General features: G+C 46.7%; 1 protein-coding gene across 1 annotated transcript; it reads right to left on the bottom strand.

The window, feature by feature from the left end:
• Positions 1–36: 36 nt before the first annotated feature.
• Positions 37–21,437, bottom strand: TMEM39A (transmembrane protein 39A). The gene is made up of 9 exons (XM_065063333.1): positions 21,019–21,437; positions 8,150–8,343; positions 6,494–6,716; positions 5,006–5,089; positions 3,468–3,610; positions 2,657–3,005; positions 1,670–1,857; positions 1,050–1,170; positions 37–558 (listed from the first exon to the last, which is right to left on the bottom strand). The coding sequence occupies exons 2-9, from the start codon at positions 8,260–8,262 to the stop codon at positions 325–327; spliced, it is 1,455 nt and encodes a 484-aa protein (XP_064919405.1). The 5' UTR covers positions 8,263–8,343; positions 21,019–21,437; the 3' UTR covers positions 37–324.
• Positions 21,438–21,495: the final 58 nt, after the last annotated feature.

Raw genomic sequence — 21,495 nt, 5'->3', positions numbered from 1 at the left:
AGCAAAGCAGACACAGTGACCACACACACAATCCTGTTGCTTCACATAGATATATGTATGGGTATAGATATACTGTATATACACATTGATTTTTATATATATATATATATATATATAAAATAAGACCTTGTTTATAAAGCGACATTTAATTGCCACTGGTTCCCTTCCCGCCCCACAAAAACAACAGTATACAAAATATAAAATATTTTAAATATTTATAAACGCCGCAAGAAAAAAATAGAACTGTACGAAAATATTTTTTTTTCTGAGGTTCCCTCCCTGCCCTGTGGTTGGGGAAAGAGAAGGGGTACACGTTTGGCCGGCCTAATGTGCCTTGAGTCCATAGTTGTTAAGAGGGTAGGAATACGCCCTGCCTAATACTATCCGGTCCCGAAGGAGCTTAAATAAGACATAATAATTGCAGAAAAGGATAAGGGCCATGGAGAGGGTGTGGTTCCACTTCTCTGAGCGCAGCAGTGAGTAGAGCTGGTAGCAGACCACGCTGCCTTCGATGAGAATCAGCAGGTTGAGCAGCCGTAATGGACGGTGAAATAGGAACTGCAGGAAAACAGTTAAAAAAGGACACAGTTCTAGAATTTGTTGCAGTATTAAAGCAGGGAGGGGTAAATAAGTGATGTCAGGCACCACTGTGCTGGGCAGAAGGAACGTTAACACTCCAAGCACTGCTAGCTGCTACTTGGGGAAAGCAGCGTAAGAAATAAGGCACGTAAAAGTGTCATTTTGATTGAGAAGGGGAGGACCTATTGGCCAGAGGACATACTTTCCCATTTCCCCAGAGAATGTTAACTAAAACCCTCTTAAGAATATGCTACTGCCTGATCAAGAGCTGAGAAAGCACTGCTAAGGCAGCCATAGCTTCTATCTTGCCATCACTGTAACACTGCAACAGGAAAGCCCTTCTGCTGCAAATCTGTATTTTTTTTAGCAGCAACAGGCTGTGGCGAGGCACTGTGCTCTGCTGCAGCCAAGTTTGAGCCTCTCCTCCCCCCCACAGACGTAACACGTCAAGCAAGAGAAGAGATACTTGCATAAAAGCGGGCATGGGACACGTCTGAAGGCACTGCTACGTTGTAAGGCCCAACCGCTTTGTACAGGCATCGGCTACGTCGCACCAGAACTCCTTGTGGCCATATCGTGTTTTCTGACCAGCTGTGGGGAAAGAATGCCAGAACGTCAGCGTCTGTGCTCCCACCTCCCCAAATGTGGGTTCGCAGAAATGGACTGCATGTTGCAAAATACCAGCCCCCCTGCCACAAGGACAAGTCCTTGCTCCCACTGGAAAAGCATAGAGAGGTGATCGCAAACCCACCAGATGGACTCTGGGTAATGTGAACAAATTCTTTCCAGTGCAAGACCCTAGCCCACTGCATTGGAGGGGACCACCCCCTGCCCCTGCACAAGCTGCTTCTCCAGCAGCCAAGAAGAATCTCAGCGTTTGTTTCTGGGAAGGAACCAGCAGTGACCGGAGGAGCTCAGACAGGTCTCTAGAGCACGTTTCTGTTTCTAGGGAACTGAAAGACCAGCAGAGTTGCATGGGGAATGGAGAAGTGTCCTTAGTAGATAAGCACTGCTGATATTTACTCATCTACTAGAATGTCTTCTCAGCCCCTTTCTGGACATGCCAACCTCTCCCCATCCCCACACTCACATGTGCTGTGGAGCATTGCTGTAGGAACCATGTTCTAGTTTCTGCCACTTGCCGAGGTGGGCAGCTGATCTGTGGAGCAGGTCACAGTACTTGGGAGGCAGCAGCTGAGTGGTCAGCATGACAAAGGCATTGATCCACACCATGATGAGGTGCTCACAGGACCAGCGCATGTCGTAGTACTGGGTGCTCTGCAAAGAGACCAGACGAGAACTTGGCACCGCTGTCACAAAACAGAGGAAGGAATGACAAAGGACATACTGCGTGTGCATCCAGCAGACTCACACCACACATGACAGGCATGCGCTTTTGGACCAGTGATTTCAGAGGGTAATAGCTTAGGAAACACTCAAGACTCTCTTCTCCTTGACTTGAAGGAGAAAGGGCAAGGGGGATGATGCTGCAGCTGGTGCATCTCCTCCTCCAGCAGCAAACAAAGGGCTTTGCTGCCACAGAACTGCCCCAGGAGCACCAATTGCACCAAGACTACTACATGGATTGTGGAGCCCTGCCCATTTCACTACACCAACTGGAGCTCACTACAGATTAAAAGATACAACCCCCACATTGACAAGAGGTTCTTGGATTTAGCTTGCCAAGTGTCCTCGTTGGCTCTGCTTTCTAACAAGCTGACCACCAAAGCCTCTGATCCAAGCACTCGAAAGCCTGGATGTTGGATCTGAGACAGGTAACAACAGGTTCCCTTTCCTAGGAAGAACACAGCTATCCATCTGCCTAGGACAGGGGGTGGGAAAAGGGGAGTTAGTAAGTGGGGTGATGGGACTAGAGGTGCATCACATTTATGGCAATACCTATCCGCCAACCAGGAGCAGTACTAGTGCCCTCCGGATGCAGCCATGCTCCGCTATCCGGGCTGCCAAGGGGAGACAGAGAAAAGGGGAATTAACCAGGAATCTGGCCTGGCAGCAATTCACACAACATACAGAAGGAGACAGCAGGCAGGGACACAGAGAGCCAGACAAAAGGTACCTTCACAAAACACAATGGCAGGAATGCCACGTAGTAGGCACTGAAGAGAGAGTTGAAGAGAACTTCCTTGATCCTGCGGTTGAAATCTGCTTTTAGGCACTCCACCTCATTGCGGATGAGATCTGGGGAGAGGGGGCAGCTGTGGGTGGGGATAGATGTAGGATTATTGAACTGTTCCCTCAGGGATTCCCACAGAAGCGAGAGGAAATCTTTGGGTTTGACCAGAGTGCTGACAGCTGAAGCCCCATCGTCCACCATCTGGTCCTGTACCAAGTAACCACAGTCCGCAGGTAGGGGCTGTGCTCTGCTGTCCTGGTGGAAGCAGCATAGAGGAACATAGACACCAAACCTGCAGGGAAAGAAAGGAAAAAAGGGCTGAAATTACAGCCATCCTAACATGAAGCAGGGGGCACCTTCTCAACAGATGGTGGCCCTTATGAGAGGGACACCACACAGAAACCCTCACTCCAGAAGCCAGTGGCCAACTCTTCTCCCTCATAAAAGGCAAGAGGCTGCAGCTTCAACAGGTGTGCAGAGAAGCTTCTTTAAATCCCATTTGTGGAACCAACGACCTCAATGGCTCATTCTTCACTCACAGTCAAGGCCCCTCACGTAAACAGCATACTGAAGCAATTTGCTTCACCAGCTCAGTGCCACCTCCTCGCATCATCCCCAACCACTCCTGCTTCCCCTTTAATCATAAAATGAGGAGACAAATTACAGCCAATGGCTCCACTTCCCATAGTGGTTCATGCCACCTCTAAGCAGCTATGCTCCCCCCACCATGAAGGTGCAAGGCGGTATCACTCACGGGTAGCCCAGGAATAGAAGGTTGAGAACAGAATGGCTGCGGAAGAGGTTGACCAACGTCCAGCAAAGCACCCAGCCACAGAGGGTGAGCAGCACCAGGCGCACCATGTAGTGAATCACTGATGTCGCACCCACCTGAGAGGCCTGTAAATGGAGAAGAAACATTCAATGGCCCTGTAACACCACTGCTGGAACATGAGCACAGGGGTTGACTGTGGAAGAGAAGTTGGGAGGGGTGCCAGGAGGCATTCTGAGAGGGATGGCTGCCCTCTTCCTGCCAGAAGCAGGAGACCAACTCTTACAAAGACAAATACCTTTGTTTTTATTCAGGAGTTGTAGAATCCAAAAGTTTCAAATATGCACAAGTTTTTGAGTGCGACTAAAAGAGGGCCTTTTAAAAATCAGAGTTGCAAAGTCCCGTATTGCTCTGATAATAGTCCAGAATAGCCTGAAACACATTTCCTCTTGCTCTTTCCTTTAGAAGGATCAGGTGTCACCATTCATTTTCCTAAAGAACTGGAATGTCGCAGTTCTCAGCTAAGGGAAGAGAATATGGTGCATCTTGGCAATCCCCAAACTAGATTTCCACCACTCATCTCTGCTGGACACACAGGCTGCAGTCCAGTGAGGAGGTACCACCTTAAAAGGACAGCAGGAAAGCTTGTTCCAGTCTCTGGCAGGGAGAAGGCAACTGAACTATGAAAACATCCTTAGAGGTTAGAGCCAATAGAAGGGATGTGCAAAAATTTGCATGGAAGGTTTCAGTGCAGAAATTTCAGTCTATGGGAGTTTTTACGGAGGATGTGAACAGAAATGAAAATGGCAGGAATCTGAGATGAAAAGAGAACTTCAGAGATCCCATGTTCTCCATTTACCTATTCAACAGCACATAACTGTTCCTTATTTATAAAGTTATTGCTTGGTTGCTTAGCCTGGAGTTATATTAACCAATTCAGTGGACAGAATTTCCATTTTCTTCAAAATGACCTTTCTCAAACAAGTATTTAGCCTGGTTCTGCTCCCACAAACACAGAGAGGGTCTCAAAATCTGAGGTGACATGACCAGAGTCTCAGAGTTATTGAGTAACCAGGACTGGAAAAGCAGTTCTACCAGCTATTCGTATTTCACTTTAGCATACTGACCTTTCCCCCTCTAATCTCCTGCTAATTTTTCCAGTCCTGACTAACATCCCTATTTGCCATTCTGCTACCTGACTTGCAATTCTCTCAGCCACTTCTCTGGCACAAGGTAGTGAGGTACAGTATTGCACCTGCAAGGATACAGAAGTAAGTGGGACAATTTCATCTCAGTCTAGCTGCAGAGGCGACAGAGCTACTCAATACTGCAGGACACGAATGGGCCCAAGGAGAAAACTCCAAGGCAGAAAGGCATCCCCAAAATCTTAGTCCTTCACAGCCAGACTTGTTCTGAGGGAAGAAACCCTCCAGCTATCCAACTTACAGAACCTTCTCAGGCCATAGATGGTCATGCTCTGCAATCAGTACTGCAGGCAGGAGAGGGAACAGTGGGAATGTTACCTCAGAGATGAGGGCCCACACCAGCCTCCGCGCCAGCATCACTGTGATGAACGCCGCCAGGTGGTAGTCAATGAGGTGAAAATTCTGAAGGAGGAAAGAAAAAAGGTCTTCACCAGGGGAAGGGACTCTGAAACCACCCAGCTGGGGTGGAATTGGAAAGCTGGCTGTTGAGAGCACATTAGGACCTCACGTAAGCATTCCCCAAATCTCTCTGTTAGGGATGAGGGAGAAGGGATGAACATCAGTAACACAGGAATGTCTCCAGAAGCAAGACGATCTCCACATGGGGGTTCCGACCCACAGAGAGATTCCCACTGAAAACAAAACAAGCCCACCCTTCAGGCAGGTATCTTTGGGGTCAAAGGGATGTCGAGGACCAGGATCCTACTATGGAGAACAGCTTGCAAGTTCTCCTGGGAAATGCCACGGAGCAACCAGAGAAAGGGCAGCTGAAATGGAGCCCAGAGTGAGCGCACCAACTCACTTTAGCTCTTGGTCTCAGAAACGGGCTGTAGTGACCAGTGCTCCCTGATAATCAAATTGATCTGAGAAAGGTCATCTTCACGGGCCATAGGTCAGTATTAGAAGTTAACGTTCACTCCAGTTGCATCCAGTTAGATACAGCTCTTGGGCCCCTTATGATTTTCCAGTGAAGCCCTCAAACGTGTTCTGGCTAGAACAGTTAGCAGACTCTGAATACTGATGTCTGGGACTTCGAGGACATTTTGCATGAAAAAGAGCGCTTTACCTCTGATGGGAACAAACAAGTGACCATTAAATCCTTTCGGGTAGCAAGCCTCAAACAGAATGCTTTTTCTTCAAAGAAAGCTGTGTCCAGCATCACACAGCTGAATTTGAAACGAATAGCTGGATAACTGGAACACCAGCACCACCTGTGGGTATAGTTAACTACAGAACCACCTCATACTTCCAGGCAGCAAGGACACAATATAAATTGAAGGACCACCTCAGAGGCTTCCATCAGATGAGGTTTGCTGACTCAGGTACAGGTCACTGCCAGGTTGTGCAGCTTAACGGGCCACAAAGGAGACTGAAATGCTTACATAGGCTGAGGATCTGACCTCTCCTCAACTCCTCTGCTACTGACCTGCTAAGAGACCTTAATGAAAACTTGCATCATCTCCCTTCTCTCAGGCTCTGTTGTTTCCACTGGGAAGGGGCACCCACAGCAGGAGAAAGCAGGCTCCTGGCGTCTCAGCTCCATTTCAAACCCTAGAGGCTAGCTAGGCCATACAAGTATCTGCAAGAAATTTCCACTGAAGGAGTCCTGCTGACAGCTCTCTCTCACCTTCCATGTATTTTCTCCCCTGTAAAATGGGGTTGACATGGCCCTGGCTGATGGGGGTGCATGTGAACTCCTTTTTGCTTCTTTAATGTCAAATGCCTGGTGATTCCTGGACTGAAGAAGCATGAAAAGAAGCTGCGTAATGAAAAAGCGTAAGTGATGGCATTTGCTGGGGAACTCACCAGTGAGGTGCAGGAAGCAGGGTGATTGTATGGGTACCACCAAACAGTCTTGTAGATGTTGATGTACTGAATGAAGAGGGCTACCAGTAGGTAGATGAAGAACAGGAATTCAAAGAGAAGGCTCCCATCCAACGGCAGTTCGGGGATCCGGCAGTGCCGTACAGGCTCTGGAGTAATCAGCGCTGTGATTGGAGGTGCGGAGAGGCTGATGGCACTACCATTCCTGAAGGAGACAGATATCGCTCATTTGGTAAATGTTCTACAAAATCTCTTACCATTTTCCACGACGGAGAGTGCATGGGGTTATGAATTTGGGACTGGGCACTGCTAGAGGAGAGATGGCAGCAGCCTTGCATTCATATTTGTGGGACAAGACTGCTGGTGATATTCTTCATCTTCATAGCCCAGACAAAACCTCTAGCCAGTATTTTCACCAGACAACAGATGGGTCTGCCAGAGGTGCTGCAGCAGTATTTCAGTAAACTTGCAGATGGAGGAGCAGAGGTAGAGAGTAAGGAGGCAACTCCAAGTAAAAATCATTGAGGACTCTGTGCCAGACCAAGCACTGAATGTTGGCTCCTTCCACGCATCACTAGGACATCACAGTAGCACCCAGCCTCGTTCTCCAGTATTGCAAAGTAACCATCATCACTCTGCTCACAGATCCTCTCTTGAAAAGAGAGGTAACTAAAAATGAAACGGAGGACTTTGGCTACCTTGCAGAGACTGACCTCTCAAGTCTTCTCACACTTCCTTCTTCCCTGGCCTTCAGAGGAGGCTCGGACAACTAAAAGCTCCAGCAGGCTAAGCTGATGAAGGAAGTTCAGCCATAAACTACGCTGTGTCTGACTGAAACCAGGACAAGAGATGCTCCCCCAGGACCTTGGGGCACTGAACTCCAGGGTCTCAACAGTTACTTGTTCCTCAAGAATCCAAGACTGTGCCATCTATCTCTCACAGCCAGGGAAGTATTTAAAGGCCAAAGCTAAATGGCTTGGATCTCTCTACTCTGTAAGGATGAACCTATACCAAGTAGACCAGGCCCTCAACACGGAGCAAATAGCTTCACTAGTCTTCTAACGTCTGTATGGAAGAAAGTAACACTGGGCCCTTTTAGTCTCAAGGCCAAATGTGGAGACCTAAATATCACTGGATGTTCCTTTTTCAAGCCTCAGCTTCCCCAGAAAATGGAGATGAGCTTTGCTAACTGTGAGACTTAGTTTCATCTGCAGCCAGCAGGGATAAAACAGAATGTAGGCATCCTCCTGCCCTGCCTTTCTTTCATGTAGGAGGGGGACTCACAGATGAGTTGGACTTGATGATCCTTGTGGGTCCCTTCCAACTCAGGAAATTCTACAATTCTATGAAACCCCCACCAGGGTGATTTTAATGCATGAAGACAAGAGGGACCACAGAAGGAAGCATGTGCCACAGCAGAGCTCGGAAGAGAAGCTGGAAGGGGTTTATCACACAGGGCCCCTTCTTGGAGGGGCCATCTCCTGATGCCACTGCAGAGGGCTCAAGGTTTCCACTTCCCAGTTCCTTGCTTTAACCACAAAGCCACACTCCCGCGCAGAATTTAGAGTGGATCAAGGCTCCTGGCTCTTAGCACTATCCTGGCCGCAGGCGTCTCAGCAACCCTCCCTTTGTCCTCACCTGTTTCTCAAACCAGTACCGTTTCCACAGCTCCCACCAACCAGCGTCTGGAGAGAAGGCAAAGCTGAACGGCTTAGCTGCTGCCGGCTGGGTCCCCTCCTTCCACCGGGCATGACCAGGAACCAGTCCACTTCCAGTGCCTCCAGCAGGCTGTGCCTCGAGACCCAGACAACGATCCCGAAGCCTTCCCAGGTCTGCAAAGGAGGCAGAAATGTCACTTGAGCTGCAAACCAGTGGTCACCTAGTTCACACCCCAGCCAAGCGAGTTCACGCGAAGGGAAGCCACTCTCATATGTGCAGAGCCCTGTGGGACACCCATCACCACCTGAAAACATGGTGCCATTTCAACAGCACCGGATCAGCATCTGCCTACATACACAGCACGGATGCCACTGACACTGTGTCTTTAAAAAGGGGCTGCTTAAATTAGCCATCAGTGACTGCTTGCGGTTCCTGTGGGCTGGAAAGCACCACTGAGCATCTCCAGTTCTTGAGACCACAGGACTGCCTGCCTCATTTCAAAAGCAAGCCTGGGGAAAGCCCTCTCCCTGTTCTGCTGCAAGGAGCTAGTAGAGCTTCACAGGTCTTCTCTATCACCCAGCACATCACGTGGCAGGGTCTGATGCTGGACTCCCTCTTGCCGAGAGCTTAGAAAAAGCAACCTTATTAGGTCTCAGTGAAGTTAGTTGCTTGGTTCAGCTCCCTTCTGTGCTATGAAAGCCCCGCTGACATGACGGTAGGACAGCCATTTAAAAGTGGTTCTAGCTAGCAGCGTAGTGCAGCAAAACACACATGTATTATGCATGTCCTTCCAATGCACACAGAGGCAATCACGTATCCCAGCCTTCAAAAAAAAAAATAAAAGGGCAAGCCTTTGAATATTTATTTATTTTTATTTCACTGGTGTCCCCCACGAGAGGAACACCTCTCCTATGAGGACAGGCTGAGAGAGTTGGGGTTGTTCAGCCTGGAAAAGAGAAGGGTCCGGAGAGACCTTATTGCAGCCTCTCAGTACTTAAAAGGTGCCTATAAGAAAGATGGGGACAGACTTAATAGCAGACTCTGTTACAACTGGACAAGGTGCAGTGGTTTTAAACCAAAAGAGGGGAGATTCAGGCTGGACAGGAGGAAGAAATTTTTTACACTGAGGGTGGAGAAACACTGGCACAGGTTGCCCAGAGAGGTGGTAGATGATAGATTCCTGAAGGTGATAGATTCCTGAAGACATTCCAGGCCAGGCTGGACAGGGCTTTGAACAACCTGATCTAGTTAAAGATGTCCCTGCTCATGGCAGTGGGCTAGACTAGATGAGCTTTGAAGGTCCCTTCCAACCCAAACTATTCTAACACTACAAGGATTTCAGTAGTCAGGTAAGTTTCTGACAGCCAGCAGACATGAGGGAGTAAGGGGTTGAACTGGAGAGTGAATCTAGAAGTCATTCCAAGTACATGTGTCCTACGGAATCCAGACGCTTAGTGAGCATCTCTCTACAAGGACTCTGGTTTGTCTGCACGTCTGGAGCTTAATCACCTGCCCTTTTGGCAAAGCATCATAACCAGAAACACCCCAGGGTCCAAAAAAAGTACTCACACCCTCTGGGAAACCCTGGGTCTATCTTTGAAATTTACAGATGGAACCTACTGTCTATTTATAATTCAGTTATCACCCCCTTTAAAATCCTGAGAAATCACAGCTGGCAGAAATGCCAGGAAGTTTGCTCAATGAGTCACACCAGTGTCACCACGAATACAGCCTGCAGGAGAACTATTCTAAAAAAACCCCTCAAAGAATTGTCCTTTGTATTGAAATTTCCCATCCTTCGTCTCTACTTCAATAACCAATTCTCAAAATTTCAACAAAAAAAAAAAAAAAAATAATAAAGCAAACCAGAGACCCTGGAAAAGGAATAAAAACCACACACACACACACACACAAAAAAAAAAGACTTGTGAAGTTGCCTGAAATGAGAGAGCAAACATAGGATAATTTGGGTTTGGAGGAAAATAATGCATTTTGGCAGACTTCAAAATTTTCATTATAATTCCAATGACAACACAACAGAGAACTGAAGCCTTCCTTACCCTTCTAGTCAGAACTCTAAAGGTTTCAGAAAACTTTCTCTAGGATATTCTAGAGTTTTAATTGGGAATATTTCTATTTCAGGAATTAAATATGAAAAGAAGAAAATTCTCGTGGATGCACAAGATGAGCAGAGGCAGCAACACACAATGTAATGTTCACTTAGGACATCCAGACACTTTACGTAAGCAGCTAAGGCAAAGAAAAATAGATAAAAACCTCTAAAAGGAACGACTTTGAAAGCCATTTTAAGCCAAATTAAACTATTACAGGGACTGTGGAAGCTAAAACAATTGGTCTGATTCAACCTACAGATTATTTATTATAACGGATGCAATACATCAGTGGTCTAATTAGTGGTATTAACAGTGGAAGGTATTTTATGCCTCATTCAGTAATTCATGTAAATAATTTAACAGCTCTAATTAGTATTATCCCATTAGTATGCTTCACATGCTCACCAATATAGACACTTGGACACTGAGTAATCACACTTCCACCCTCTTGTTTTGCAAACCAGTAAAATGCAGCTTCCTACCAGTAAAACAGAATGTCTGTGGAAAAGGAGCTCTCCTTAACACCAGTGCACCATATTTTAAATGCACTTGAATAAGCCCTTTCACAGTGATCCATGAACATATATAGACTGGGCAGTTCTTCAAGCCAAGCTTTAAATTACTTCACTGGAGTCTGATCAAATTAGGTAGGTGTCTATCAGAGCAAAATCTGCCTAATAACCATTCCTTTTGTGTTTGCTTTTGTTTTGCAAAACTAGCTACACAAAACTGAATCTCTCCAGATCAGTTTGACTCTAAGACTGCTTTTTTTGGCCTTGAACCAATCAACAGCACTCCTTTTTTGAGAAAAATGACATGGGAAAAAGCCTCTTTATAGTTTTCAATTAATAAACAAAGACATGATTCTACTGTGAAAAATATTCTAAGAAGAAAAAAAAAAAAAGTGTCCAAATGTCCATGACCCTTTATGCCAACAGATAAAATTCCTGTATGCATCCAAGTCATATTAAGAATTAAGAGCCCACAAAGGGAGCTGGGAGTCCACCAAGTCCCCACTCCATCAGCAATCTTCTTTTATATAGTCACAGGTACAAAAACTGAGTAATGGAAGATAAAAGCTTTTCTTGAAAAGACTCTTTAGTCTGTTAATGCGATTCCACATTGTTCTTCCTAGTTAACCTATAATATACCACAAAAAGAAGTCACATTCTTATAGTTCATTCATCCTCAACATCCCCAGAACAGAATCTGCCTAGTTTCCAAGATGTCCTCTCCTCTCTCAGGCAGACGTGGCCATCATAAATCCACACAAGAAAGATTTGGAGACCAGCTACAGAATAGTGGACAGTGGTCCTATCTGTGCACAGGGAACAGATATGGATACAGATAGCTCTTGAGTCCTAGAAAGAGACCACGGTCGTTCTTCAGGACAGAGACAAAACTTTCAGCTGTGATATGGTTCTAAGAAGATCTAGGAATGTAAGGCATCAGACCTTCTGATTTCCTATCCATCAGCTCCACAGTTACCCTGATGAGGCAGGATCAAGGCAAGGAAGAACCACAGCTGAGAGCAAGGCTTAGCTGATGAAAGGTTATGTAGATGAACTATCCACCAGCTCAGAGGTGGATAGTTCAGCATGAAGCCACGTCCTGCTCCCCAGGGACCATCAGTCAGAATCATATTCCTGCATCAGCAGCTGCCCAAACAGCTCTTAAAAGAGGCGAATCAGGAGAGGGTCAATGACTCATCAGAATGAAAAGTCTGCCTGGTTCCCCATCTCTTTGCTGGAAATGCTACAATACTTAGCCTGTTATTTTGATGGCGTTGACGTTTTTTAATTGGAGAAAACTCTGAGCCTCCAATCCTCTCGGGAAGCTTGCTGCACCAAGATGTGAGAACTCTCAGAGCCCGGAAAACATTCAAGTGGCTCTCCTTGACTCCACAAGTCCTACAAACAGATACTCTCAAGAGCACAAAGGGAAATCTGGCCAACCTCACTTGCAGCGACGTGGCTTGAGAAGACCACAGGTCTCTCATTGCAACTCTCCGCCTTGATCAAAGCACCTTTTTTCCTGGCCAGTAAGCACAGGATTTCTTGTGGTGAAGCAACACATTGCCTCTGTGGCCATTAGTGAGAGAGCTCTGCCTGCCTCCTCCTCTTCCTCCTCAGCAACATAGGAGCTCCCAACATTGTCTGGGTTGCTAGCAAAACTTCCCATTCAGGGTGCCCATGCTTTATAGAATCATAGAATAGTCTGGGTTGGAAGGGATCTTCAAAGGTCACTTTGTCCAACCCCCCTGCCATGAGCAGGGACATCTTCAACTAGATCAGGTTGCTCAGAGCCCCGTCCAGCCTGGCCTGGAATGTCTCCAGGGATGGGGCATCTACCACCCCTCTGGGCAACCTGTGCCAGTGTTTCAGCACTCTCAGTGTAAAAAATTTCTTCCTCACATCTAGACTGAATCTCCCCTCCTTTTGTTTAAAACCCCTTGTCCTGTTGCAACAGACCCTGCTAAAAAGTCTGTCCCCATCTTTCTTATAGTCAGCTTTTAAGTACTGAGAGGCTGCAATAAGGTCTCCCTGGAGTCTTCTCCAGGTTGAACAACCCCAACTCTCTCAGCCTGTCCTCACAGGAGAGGTGCTCCAGACCTCTGATCATTTTTGTGGCCTCCTCTGGCCCCTCTCCAACAGGTCCCTGTCTTTTCTGTACTGAGGGTACAGGAAATTTACAGCTCTGCAGGCACAGTAACACACCTGCCACCTCTACGGTGCTCCCTCGCAGGGAAGCACAGTGTAACACAGCTGCTGAGCACTGACACAAAGCACAGGGAACCACCAGCACTGACAAAACACCAGTGATGTTTCCATCCCCTCTGGGTGCTACTGGTAGTAACAGGAACCACAGCTAGCGTCAAGCGTGGGACAAAAGGATAAAGGAACTGGGAACGGTGCAGGGAAAGTACACACCAAGGAGGGTGGGAGCAGCAGTGCAAGAAGCAGTCGTTCAGCACCAGGGCAAGGAGCACCACTATCTTCAGAGTACTCATTCCTGCATCTAGCCATCTGGCAATTCTTCCCCCCCTACAGTACCTGCCTGTTCCCCTGCTGTCAGAAGCACCAGCTTCTAGGTAATTTTCCTTCAAAAAGGAACATATATCCTAGAAATGGACTGTCTGTATAAGCCCCAAGGCATGAGCTCCCAGAGCACAAAGGCAAGGGACCATTTAAGACCTCGCTGGTTCACCCTGGCCTGAGCAAAAGGCTCTGTCCCCAGGGCAGTCACTGAACAGCACGGCCAGCACCTGCACAGCTTCTGAGGCTGCTGACTGCCAGTGCCCACAAGCAGCCCCGCAGGTGACAACAGCTCACTGTGTCCCAGACAGTGGCTTATTTATAAAACCTTGTTTGTAAGGCAGCAAAAGACAGTTACTAGCCCCTGGTGAAACCATTTCTGGAAGGAGGAAAATCGGGCAGGATTCTCTAACCTTTGGGATTAAATATATACCCTAACCGTTGTGACTTTCAGCTGGCCAACAAACGGCTCTTTCTCCTCTTCCTCCCTCCTGCCCCCATCACTCTCTGAAATTGAAACAAGCAATGTAAAAAGGTCACTGGGCTACTGATGTCCTCACTTCAAGTCACTGTAGCTGGTCAACCTAACCCCAAACTTAAATTTGTCCAGCAATCCTAATGTCTTTGTGTATTATCAGTGAATCCACTTATAGTAAAGTCTTCTTTCAAACTGCTCTGAGTCCTAGTTACTATGGCTTATTTTTAGTTCCTTTTAGTGTGAGCCTTTTATTTATTTATTTATGCATCACACTTTGACAGCTGGAAAAACTGAGACACAAGCTGGAAAATGATTCACCCAATATAATGCCAAAAAAACCCTCAAATCAACAAACAGAAAAATACAACCAACCAACCAAAAAACACAAAAAACTCCCACAAAAAAAAAAAAAAACAAACAAACAACCAAAAACAACAACAACAAAATCCCCACAGACAACAAACCAAAATAAAATGAGAAGAGAGCCTAGGCACAGTGGTGGCTGCACACGAGCCTTGGTCACAAGGCCACCATGTCAGCGCCCTCACATCTGCCACACCAAAAGCTGAGGAGCTGCAAAACTTCTGTGGAAGCCTTAACTTGGTTTGGGAATAAAAAAGCATTTGGTTGTTACAAGAGAGGAAACAACCAACGGGTTATCAGATGGAAAGATAAATATTTGGCTTGTGCAGAGCTCCCCCAGCGCTAAGTCAATACAACCTTTCAACTCAGGCTGGCTCCAAAGGCACACACCCCTCACCTGGCCCAAAGCTCAGCACTGGCCCCAGGGCTGGGAGGGAAAACCAGTCAGGAGGGAGGTCTACCAAACCAGCAGATTTGCCACATCCTTGTGCTGTATGGGGCGATGGATTAAGAAGGAGATGTGGGACGGAGAGAGACAGAAACCCTCCTGAAGCACAGCGCAGGGTTGGGCAAGGAGGACGAGCGCTGAGTGGTGAATCACCGCTCTGCCAGGTAATGCATCAGCAAGACTAATTTTTGCTCAGTGACTAAGAACCAAGAACATCCTCTGTAATAATAAAACCAACCTGGCAAGACCAAGTCTGTAGGCTTTTCTGATACAGCACAACTCTGGCCAAAGAGGCTCCACCTATCAGTCCTCTAACCACGTGCCAAAACCAAAAGGTGGCTTTCACCTTTTGGCAAGAAAAAGGCAAGATTTCACAAAGAGCCTATCTACTGTATGACTCATTTCAGCCATCTTCAGCAAGGAAGGCTGGAGCTAAGCAGAAAGACAAGTGGAGAAAATAAAAGTTCTAGCTAAAGACAAGGTGAAGGCAGCGTCTGCCATGTCTGGGTGCCCCAGTATTTCAAATACCAACCAAAAAAAATGGGAGCAGGAAAGAAAAGTTTTCCAGGAAAAGCCTCTCCAGGTTGAAGTGCAGTAAGCTCAGTTCAGCTCATTCTGCAGATGTGCTCTTTAAGGATGTGACATGGATTTAAGTTCTTAATACTCTATATCAAGAAAATTATCCAAAAGATTGAGAAAGCAATTCTTTAAAATGGAGAAGGATTTCCAACACAAATCCTGTACGTTCTTTAAAAATTCCGTCAAAGACCTTACTTCAGAGAGTGCAAGGAAGAGCTTTCCAGACGTATGCAGGAGATACAGTCCTCTTCAGAACAATCTGTGTTGGAAGAAAGAAGATACACACACGAAGCGCTCTTAATGAACATCTGGTGAGTACAAGAACAAAGCCGCCGTTCCTGCAGTTCCTGGAATAATAAAATAATACCTTATAACCATATAATTACCTTGTGCAACTAACTGCTCCAGGAGGTCAAAGTAAACAGCTTAGTAAGACTTTAATGAATGACTAGAATAATTTTATGAATGAAGACAAGGGAAATTATGTTCCAAAAAGGTGGAGAGAAAAAAAACAAAACAAAACCAAACCCACAACACAAGATCCTCAGGGCTCAGGAGCTACAAGTGGCTGATAACACACTTCTCACCACGGCAACAGGATTGCTCAGTTAGCAAGACCTTGACATTTTCTTTGGCTTCTTTTGACATATACAGCAACACTCGCAGCCAAATACTGGATCTGGGAATAAAGCAAGCATTGGCTTGTCCTCGTAGGAGAGCAAGACAGAATTGCAAAGTTGAGCTTTTCCAGCAGAAGAGGGAAATGCAGGCCTGACCAGTTGGGTCATGGTCTATTTTGGTCCTACAGTTCCTATGCTTCTAAATCGTGTGGGGAAAGGGCAGCAAGTCCAGCCTCATCCACAGCAGGAGGCTCAAACCAAATAGCTGGTGAGAATTAGATCTAAGGTTCTAGATCTAAGGTTCTTAAAGACAACATGCACTGTCATCCATAAGCTCAGAACAGTTTCAGCTTCAGATACAAAACAGGGTTTGGATATGTAACAACACAAAAGTTTTCAGCTTCAACTCCACGCGCCCGTTACAGACAGAAACAGAAGTTCACTTTAGAAAGGGACACTGGCTGGGAAGCAATGCCAAATCACAAGGGCGATGTATCAGCAGACACAACACGGGCAAAGCTATCAAAGCTGGCTCTTAATACAATTTATCAACACGCACTCCTACATCCATCTTGCACCAAAGCTCTTCAGTAAATACTGCAGGCAGTCAGGGAACTGCTAAAACAGTCACTGATGAACGCAGGGAGACTGCCCTCTGTTACAAAGAACACTGCACAGTGACTGGGGAAGGAGAGGAATTTTAGCTACAGCCACAGAGACTTTATTTTCCAACTTATTGGGGCAAACACACAGCAAAACAGACCCCTACGGGGGTGGCAGAAGACAGAAAAAATAAAAGATGTTCTTGCCTTAAGAGCCCATCTTATCATTTTCAGCTAAGCAAGCCACCAAAACACGCATTCTCCTCCAAACCCTGAATACATACACATCCTTCAATGGCCTGAGTACAGGACTGCACACCAGGAACTCTCTGCTTTTAGTCTCTTCAACTGACTTCCAGGGAAGTTGTTTTACTGATTTAGACCTCAATTTCCTTATCCCAAACAGGATAAACTGTTCGGCAAGTATTTCTCCTCCCAGGGGTCTCCATACATAGTAGTGAATATTTTTCACAGTATTATTTTAGTGCTTTAGACAAGCTTTTTTAAAAACAAATAGAAGCTGCTTTCCTGCTGGTTTTGCTCATCTGCCAATCCCTATGTTTAATTTAATGGAGAACAGCGATGATGACAAATCACAGGGAGTCACTAGGATTTTTCTATTTTGTCCTCACATAGCTAAAAATAAGGCAGGCATCTGCCATCTGTAGCAATGAGTTTGAAGGCATGGAGTAAAATGCAAGGAAGAAACAGCTTCTCGAGTCTTACCCCATGTCATTGCACTGGGATTCATATTGGAAAGGATCAGTGCAACAGCTACTTGCACATCCCTGAGACTGTGGAAAAGCAAAATTATTGCAGGGAATTCTAAATAAATGGTAATTTGCATAAATCATGAATTCGCATTAACACATCGAACACATATGAGAATACATCACTCCCCTGTAATCTCCTCCTAAATAACACCTATACAAGCTTCCTGCAAAACAGTAAAGGTCTTCAATTCAACTTGCATTACTCAGGTAGGCAGCACTTAGAACATTGTACAACCATTTACGGAGCAACTAACATTGTAGTTCAGGAAAATGCAATAGGATACATTAATCCCTGATATAATTAATTATTCCAAGACTAATTTAGCTGCATACACATTCCCTTATAAGTATTACGGGGTCACAGATGTCTGCTGATAATTTTGCTTTAAACCAAGCATTTCAAACCTCCAGCACACGTGGATGCTGCTGCATCACGTTAGCTAGCACAGTTATTCTGACTGGCTTGCGTAATACTCACTTCCCACCAGAAGTCTCGTTTTCCGCTTGCAACACGTTCAGCCCAAAAAGTCAAAAAAAGGTTGGAAATTACTCTCCAACGGCTACACCCCACAAAGAATGGCAGGAAACCTTTCAGGCAAGTTTGTGATAGCTCATGAACTATTTGCCCAAGTCACACGGCTACTAGAGATTCACCTCTGATTTTAAAAATCCACCTGCTGAAAGCCATACTGCTCATCTAGCAGTAGGTATCTAGTTGTCAAATGGTTAGACATAAATGGACTGAAGTTTCTAACACCACAAGAGACCTCCTGTGGTTGGGTGAACAAATTGGAGAGAGCCAACTTCATGGCACCATCCGTTACTGTGACAGGCTGAACTCTGCAGCCAGAGGGAGGATTAAGGAGATGGCAGAGGAAAGGCATCACTGAAAGAAGAGGAAGGTTGACTGTCATAATTTGGTATCTTGCTTACAGTTTATTGTGCATAAGGTAGCACTGCAGTACTGACATCAAACTGTATGAGTTCTCCAACTGAATGGCAGCGCAAGAACAAAAATCGGACCACAACAAAGGTAAATATGTGTAACAGAATATCATGCTGCACATTAAAGTATGACAGTAATACTAGAGTCTAAAGATTCCAAGTATTTAAGTAGCTTCTGCAAGCCAAATTTAACCCTCCTCTCTATTTCTCAGTCCATAAACATGCCAGGACATAAAACTTCACAACAGACAAACAAAATAATGGTCAGAAATTGGTAATATTTTTAAGAACAAATGTTCTAATAGTAAACAAATTCAGCCAAATCTCTAACTGATTTTCACCAGCGCTAAAATGCACACACATCTTTGTATCGACAATATAGTTCCTCTTTAAATCCGGAGTATGAATCCAACCCCTCCAACTCAAGGGTTTCACATCCATAAAACTAAAACTGAATCACATGTTTGTAACTGCAAGAAGAAAACCTTTTTCCAGGATTCTGTGATGCTGAGGCACAGGGAAAGCACTGAGACTGAGGAGTAGGATAGTCTCAGAACCAGTACTATCTTCCTGCTTTGCACCATATCCATCCTTAGGAGCTGTAACTCTACAGAGTTGTACTGAGTGGCCTGACTGGCTTCTGGACTGAACACTCATGGAAATTAGAAGCCACCTCAACAAACATTTCTAGCATATATGCTCTTCTTGTATTCTCAAACATCCAGATTTGATCCAGTCTTGAGTTGCCCAAGCCAATTTGCAATACAGGAACTTTCAAAGAAAGATCTGTGTTCAGTGCTGCTTAACTGCAAAAACAGCAGAAAGGTATGTTTTTTCCATCCTCAAATACTGCATACATCATTTGATTCTCTCTCTAAAATTTCAGACCAAAAAGCGGTGTCTGAAGCAAGCATAGACAAAAAAAGAGATTAGGCCTCTGCTTTAACAGTATACTTATATCGGCAAAGTTACATCAGCACAAATATTTCTAACACAGGCAGGCCACTACAATGAGAATAGCTTATTTCCTTAACTACCACAGGATGATCTTAGTGTCAGTTCAGCAAGGTGCTAACCTGTACCTTGAAAGAAGTTTTGAATATAATTTATTTTCTTACAAGCAGAATAGCAACATACTCTGCAAAAGTAGGAAGCAAAATGTTTTATCCCAGTTTTACAGTCAGAATGACTGTAAAAAAATAAAAGTAAAAAATAAATGTAAAATAAGAGGCCTGCCATTAATTTAAATTATCAACGACTTTGAAAGCTCAGGTTGAGGCAATATAGACACCTCTATTGGTAGGAGTGTGGATGACCAGATCTTCTGAAAACCAGGTCTCAAATGCCTGCAAGTCACTAGATCTACAAAGAGAGCCTGGAATGAGCCATACAGGTGGCATGCAGACCTCTCTGGTCCCAAGATTAGGAGTACACATCATGCTGGACACAGTTAACTGCATCAGTCATATTACCTGAGCTCCTCTGCTCTTCCAAATAAATCAGACCTGGGCAGCATTCCCAGCCTACATGCCGGTTTCCACTGCAAAACGCAAGTCAAAGATGCTCAAGAACAGAAACAAGGAGTAGCTGTACCTACACCTGAAGAACTTCCAGTCTGATAAGGATCAACAAGGAGCGGGTGAAGTTTCAGCACAACTCCCAGAGAGGTCAGCAGCACCTGGCTACCACCTTGGCTCCAGTGGGTTTTACTAGGAGAGTATTATCTGATCGCAACATCAAGCACCTCGACTGAAGGAGCTGGCGCTCCAGAGGAGGAGCTGGAAGGAGAAATGCGTGTCAGAAACAAGGCCACTCCCACAACAGGAGTGCCAGGAGGTGAGCAAAGGAGCAGACTGTGGGCTAACGGGCTGCTGTCCTGCTCTGTTTCTCAGCATTCTGTGAAACTGGAGCTGAGCCATTCCAGTCCCATCCTCGTACTACTGCATACCTCCTCCAGAAAATTTCTTCTGATCGCAGCAAGTTAACAGACCTGAGCTGGTTACGGGTGCAATGCCTCGTTTCCAAAAAACTTTACAACTCACCACTTTATAACATAGATATCTCATTCTTTCACTTACAGTCATAACAGATAGCAGTGACATGGGAGGGCTATTATTCACAATGAAAAAACATGCATGAGAGTGATCATAAATCGCAAACAAAGCTGCCTCTGTTTCCGCTACACACTGACATGTTAGAATGGTGTTGGAGTAGCAAAGGAGCTACCTCATGTAATAAGGAAAGTCACCAGTCTAACTGCTATCCTATGTAAAGGAAGATGATGGATACACCATTTCCTCAGCGGTACAAAAAAGAACAGCACCCACATCCATTCTGGAAACAGTACCTTATGGGGGGTTAGATTGGCCACGACTTACAGAAGATTGCCTCAGTTCATCTGCCACAGGACGGTGCCCTCTCCTAACTCCTTCATAGGACTGATTACGTATGGACAGCATTTTAAAAGCCCAAAGCGAACCTCCCCATGACCCCAGACCAACTTCTTCGTGTTCCATCTTCGACCCTCCTATCGCAGAGCACCCAGCTCTCAGCAACATGCTCAGACATCTTGCTTTAAACCCAGACACAGCAGGAAACGTCCAAAACAAGAAGCCCGGCACCCAGTACGGTAACTCACCAGCCAGGAAGAAACAAAAACGGCAGAACCCCCCGCACCTCATAAACAGACACACACGCACCCCAAGTTACAGGTAGGCGAGAAGCAGCACGGCACGCCCAGAGCAGCCTGGGGGGCTCCATGGGGAGCCGGCTCGGCCGCCCGGCCCCGCACCACCTGCGCAGGGTCCCGGCGGAGCCCGCCGCCCGCTTCAGTCGCTCGGGCTTTTCCCGGAGCGGAGCTGCCCCGAGGGAGCGGCGGGGCTGGTACTCACACATCCAAGCGCGGGCGGCGGCGCGGCTCGGACATCAGCCGGCAGCGGGGTCCCCTTCCGGCGGCAGCGGCCCGGCGGCGAGCCCCGACCCCCGGCAGCTCCCCGGTCCGCCGGCGGGGGACGAGGCGGCGGTGGCGGGTGCCCCACGGAGCGTCTCTCCTCCCGCCGGGCAGACGCCCCTCGCCGCTGCCCACCGGCACCCAGCGCCCTTCGGTGGGGCAGGAGCAGGGGCGGGCAGCCGCGGCCGCCCTGCGGAGAAGGGAAAGGAAGGGAAGAGGAGGAGGAGGGCGGGCCCGATCTCGGCACCCCGGCGCGGCCCTGCACACCGCCGGCTGCCCGCGCCGCTGCTGCCGCCGCCGCAGCTGCCCGGGAGACGTGGCAGTGAGGGCTGATGCTCTCATCACAGAGCGACAGGCGGCGGCGGCGGCAGCAGCAGCCACCGCGGCGGCCGCCGAGCCGCGGCCGGCCCAGGGAGGG

The sequence above is a fragment of the Columba livia genome, chromosome 1 (assembly GCF_036013475.1).
Source record: "Columba livia isolate bColLiv1 breed racing homer chromosome 1, bColLiv1.pat.W.v2, whole genome shotgun sequence".
In the NCBI taxonomy this organism is placed as follows: domain Eukaryota; kingdom Metazoa; phylum Chordata; class Aves; order Columbiformes; family Columbidae; genus Columba; species Columba livia.
This window is presented reverse-complemented; position numbering and strand designations above follow the sequence as displayed.

Coding starts and splice junctions, on each gene's coding strand:
- TMEM39A (XM_065063333.1), bottom strand. CDS start 8,262: ATGCCCGGTGGAAGGAGGGGACCCAGCCGGCAGCAGCTAAGCCGTTCA. Junction 3,006..3,467: donor CTTCTATTCCTGGGCTACCC/GTGAGTGATACC, acceptor CTTTCCCTGCAG/GTTTGGTGTCTATGTTCCTC. Junction 1,858..2,656: donor TGCCATTGTGTTTTGTGAAG/GTACCTTTTGTC, acceptor GTCTCTTTGCAG/AGCACCCAGTACTACGACAT.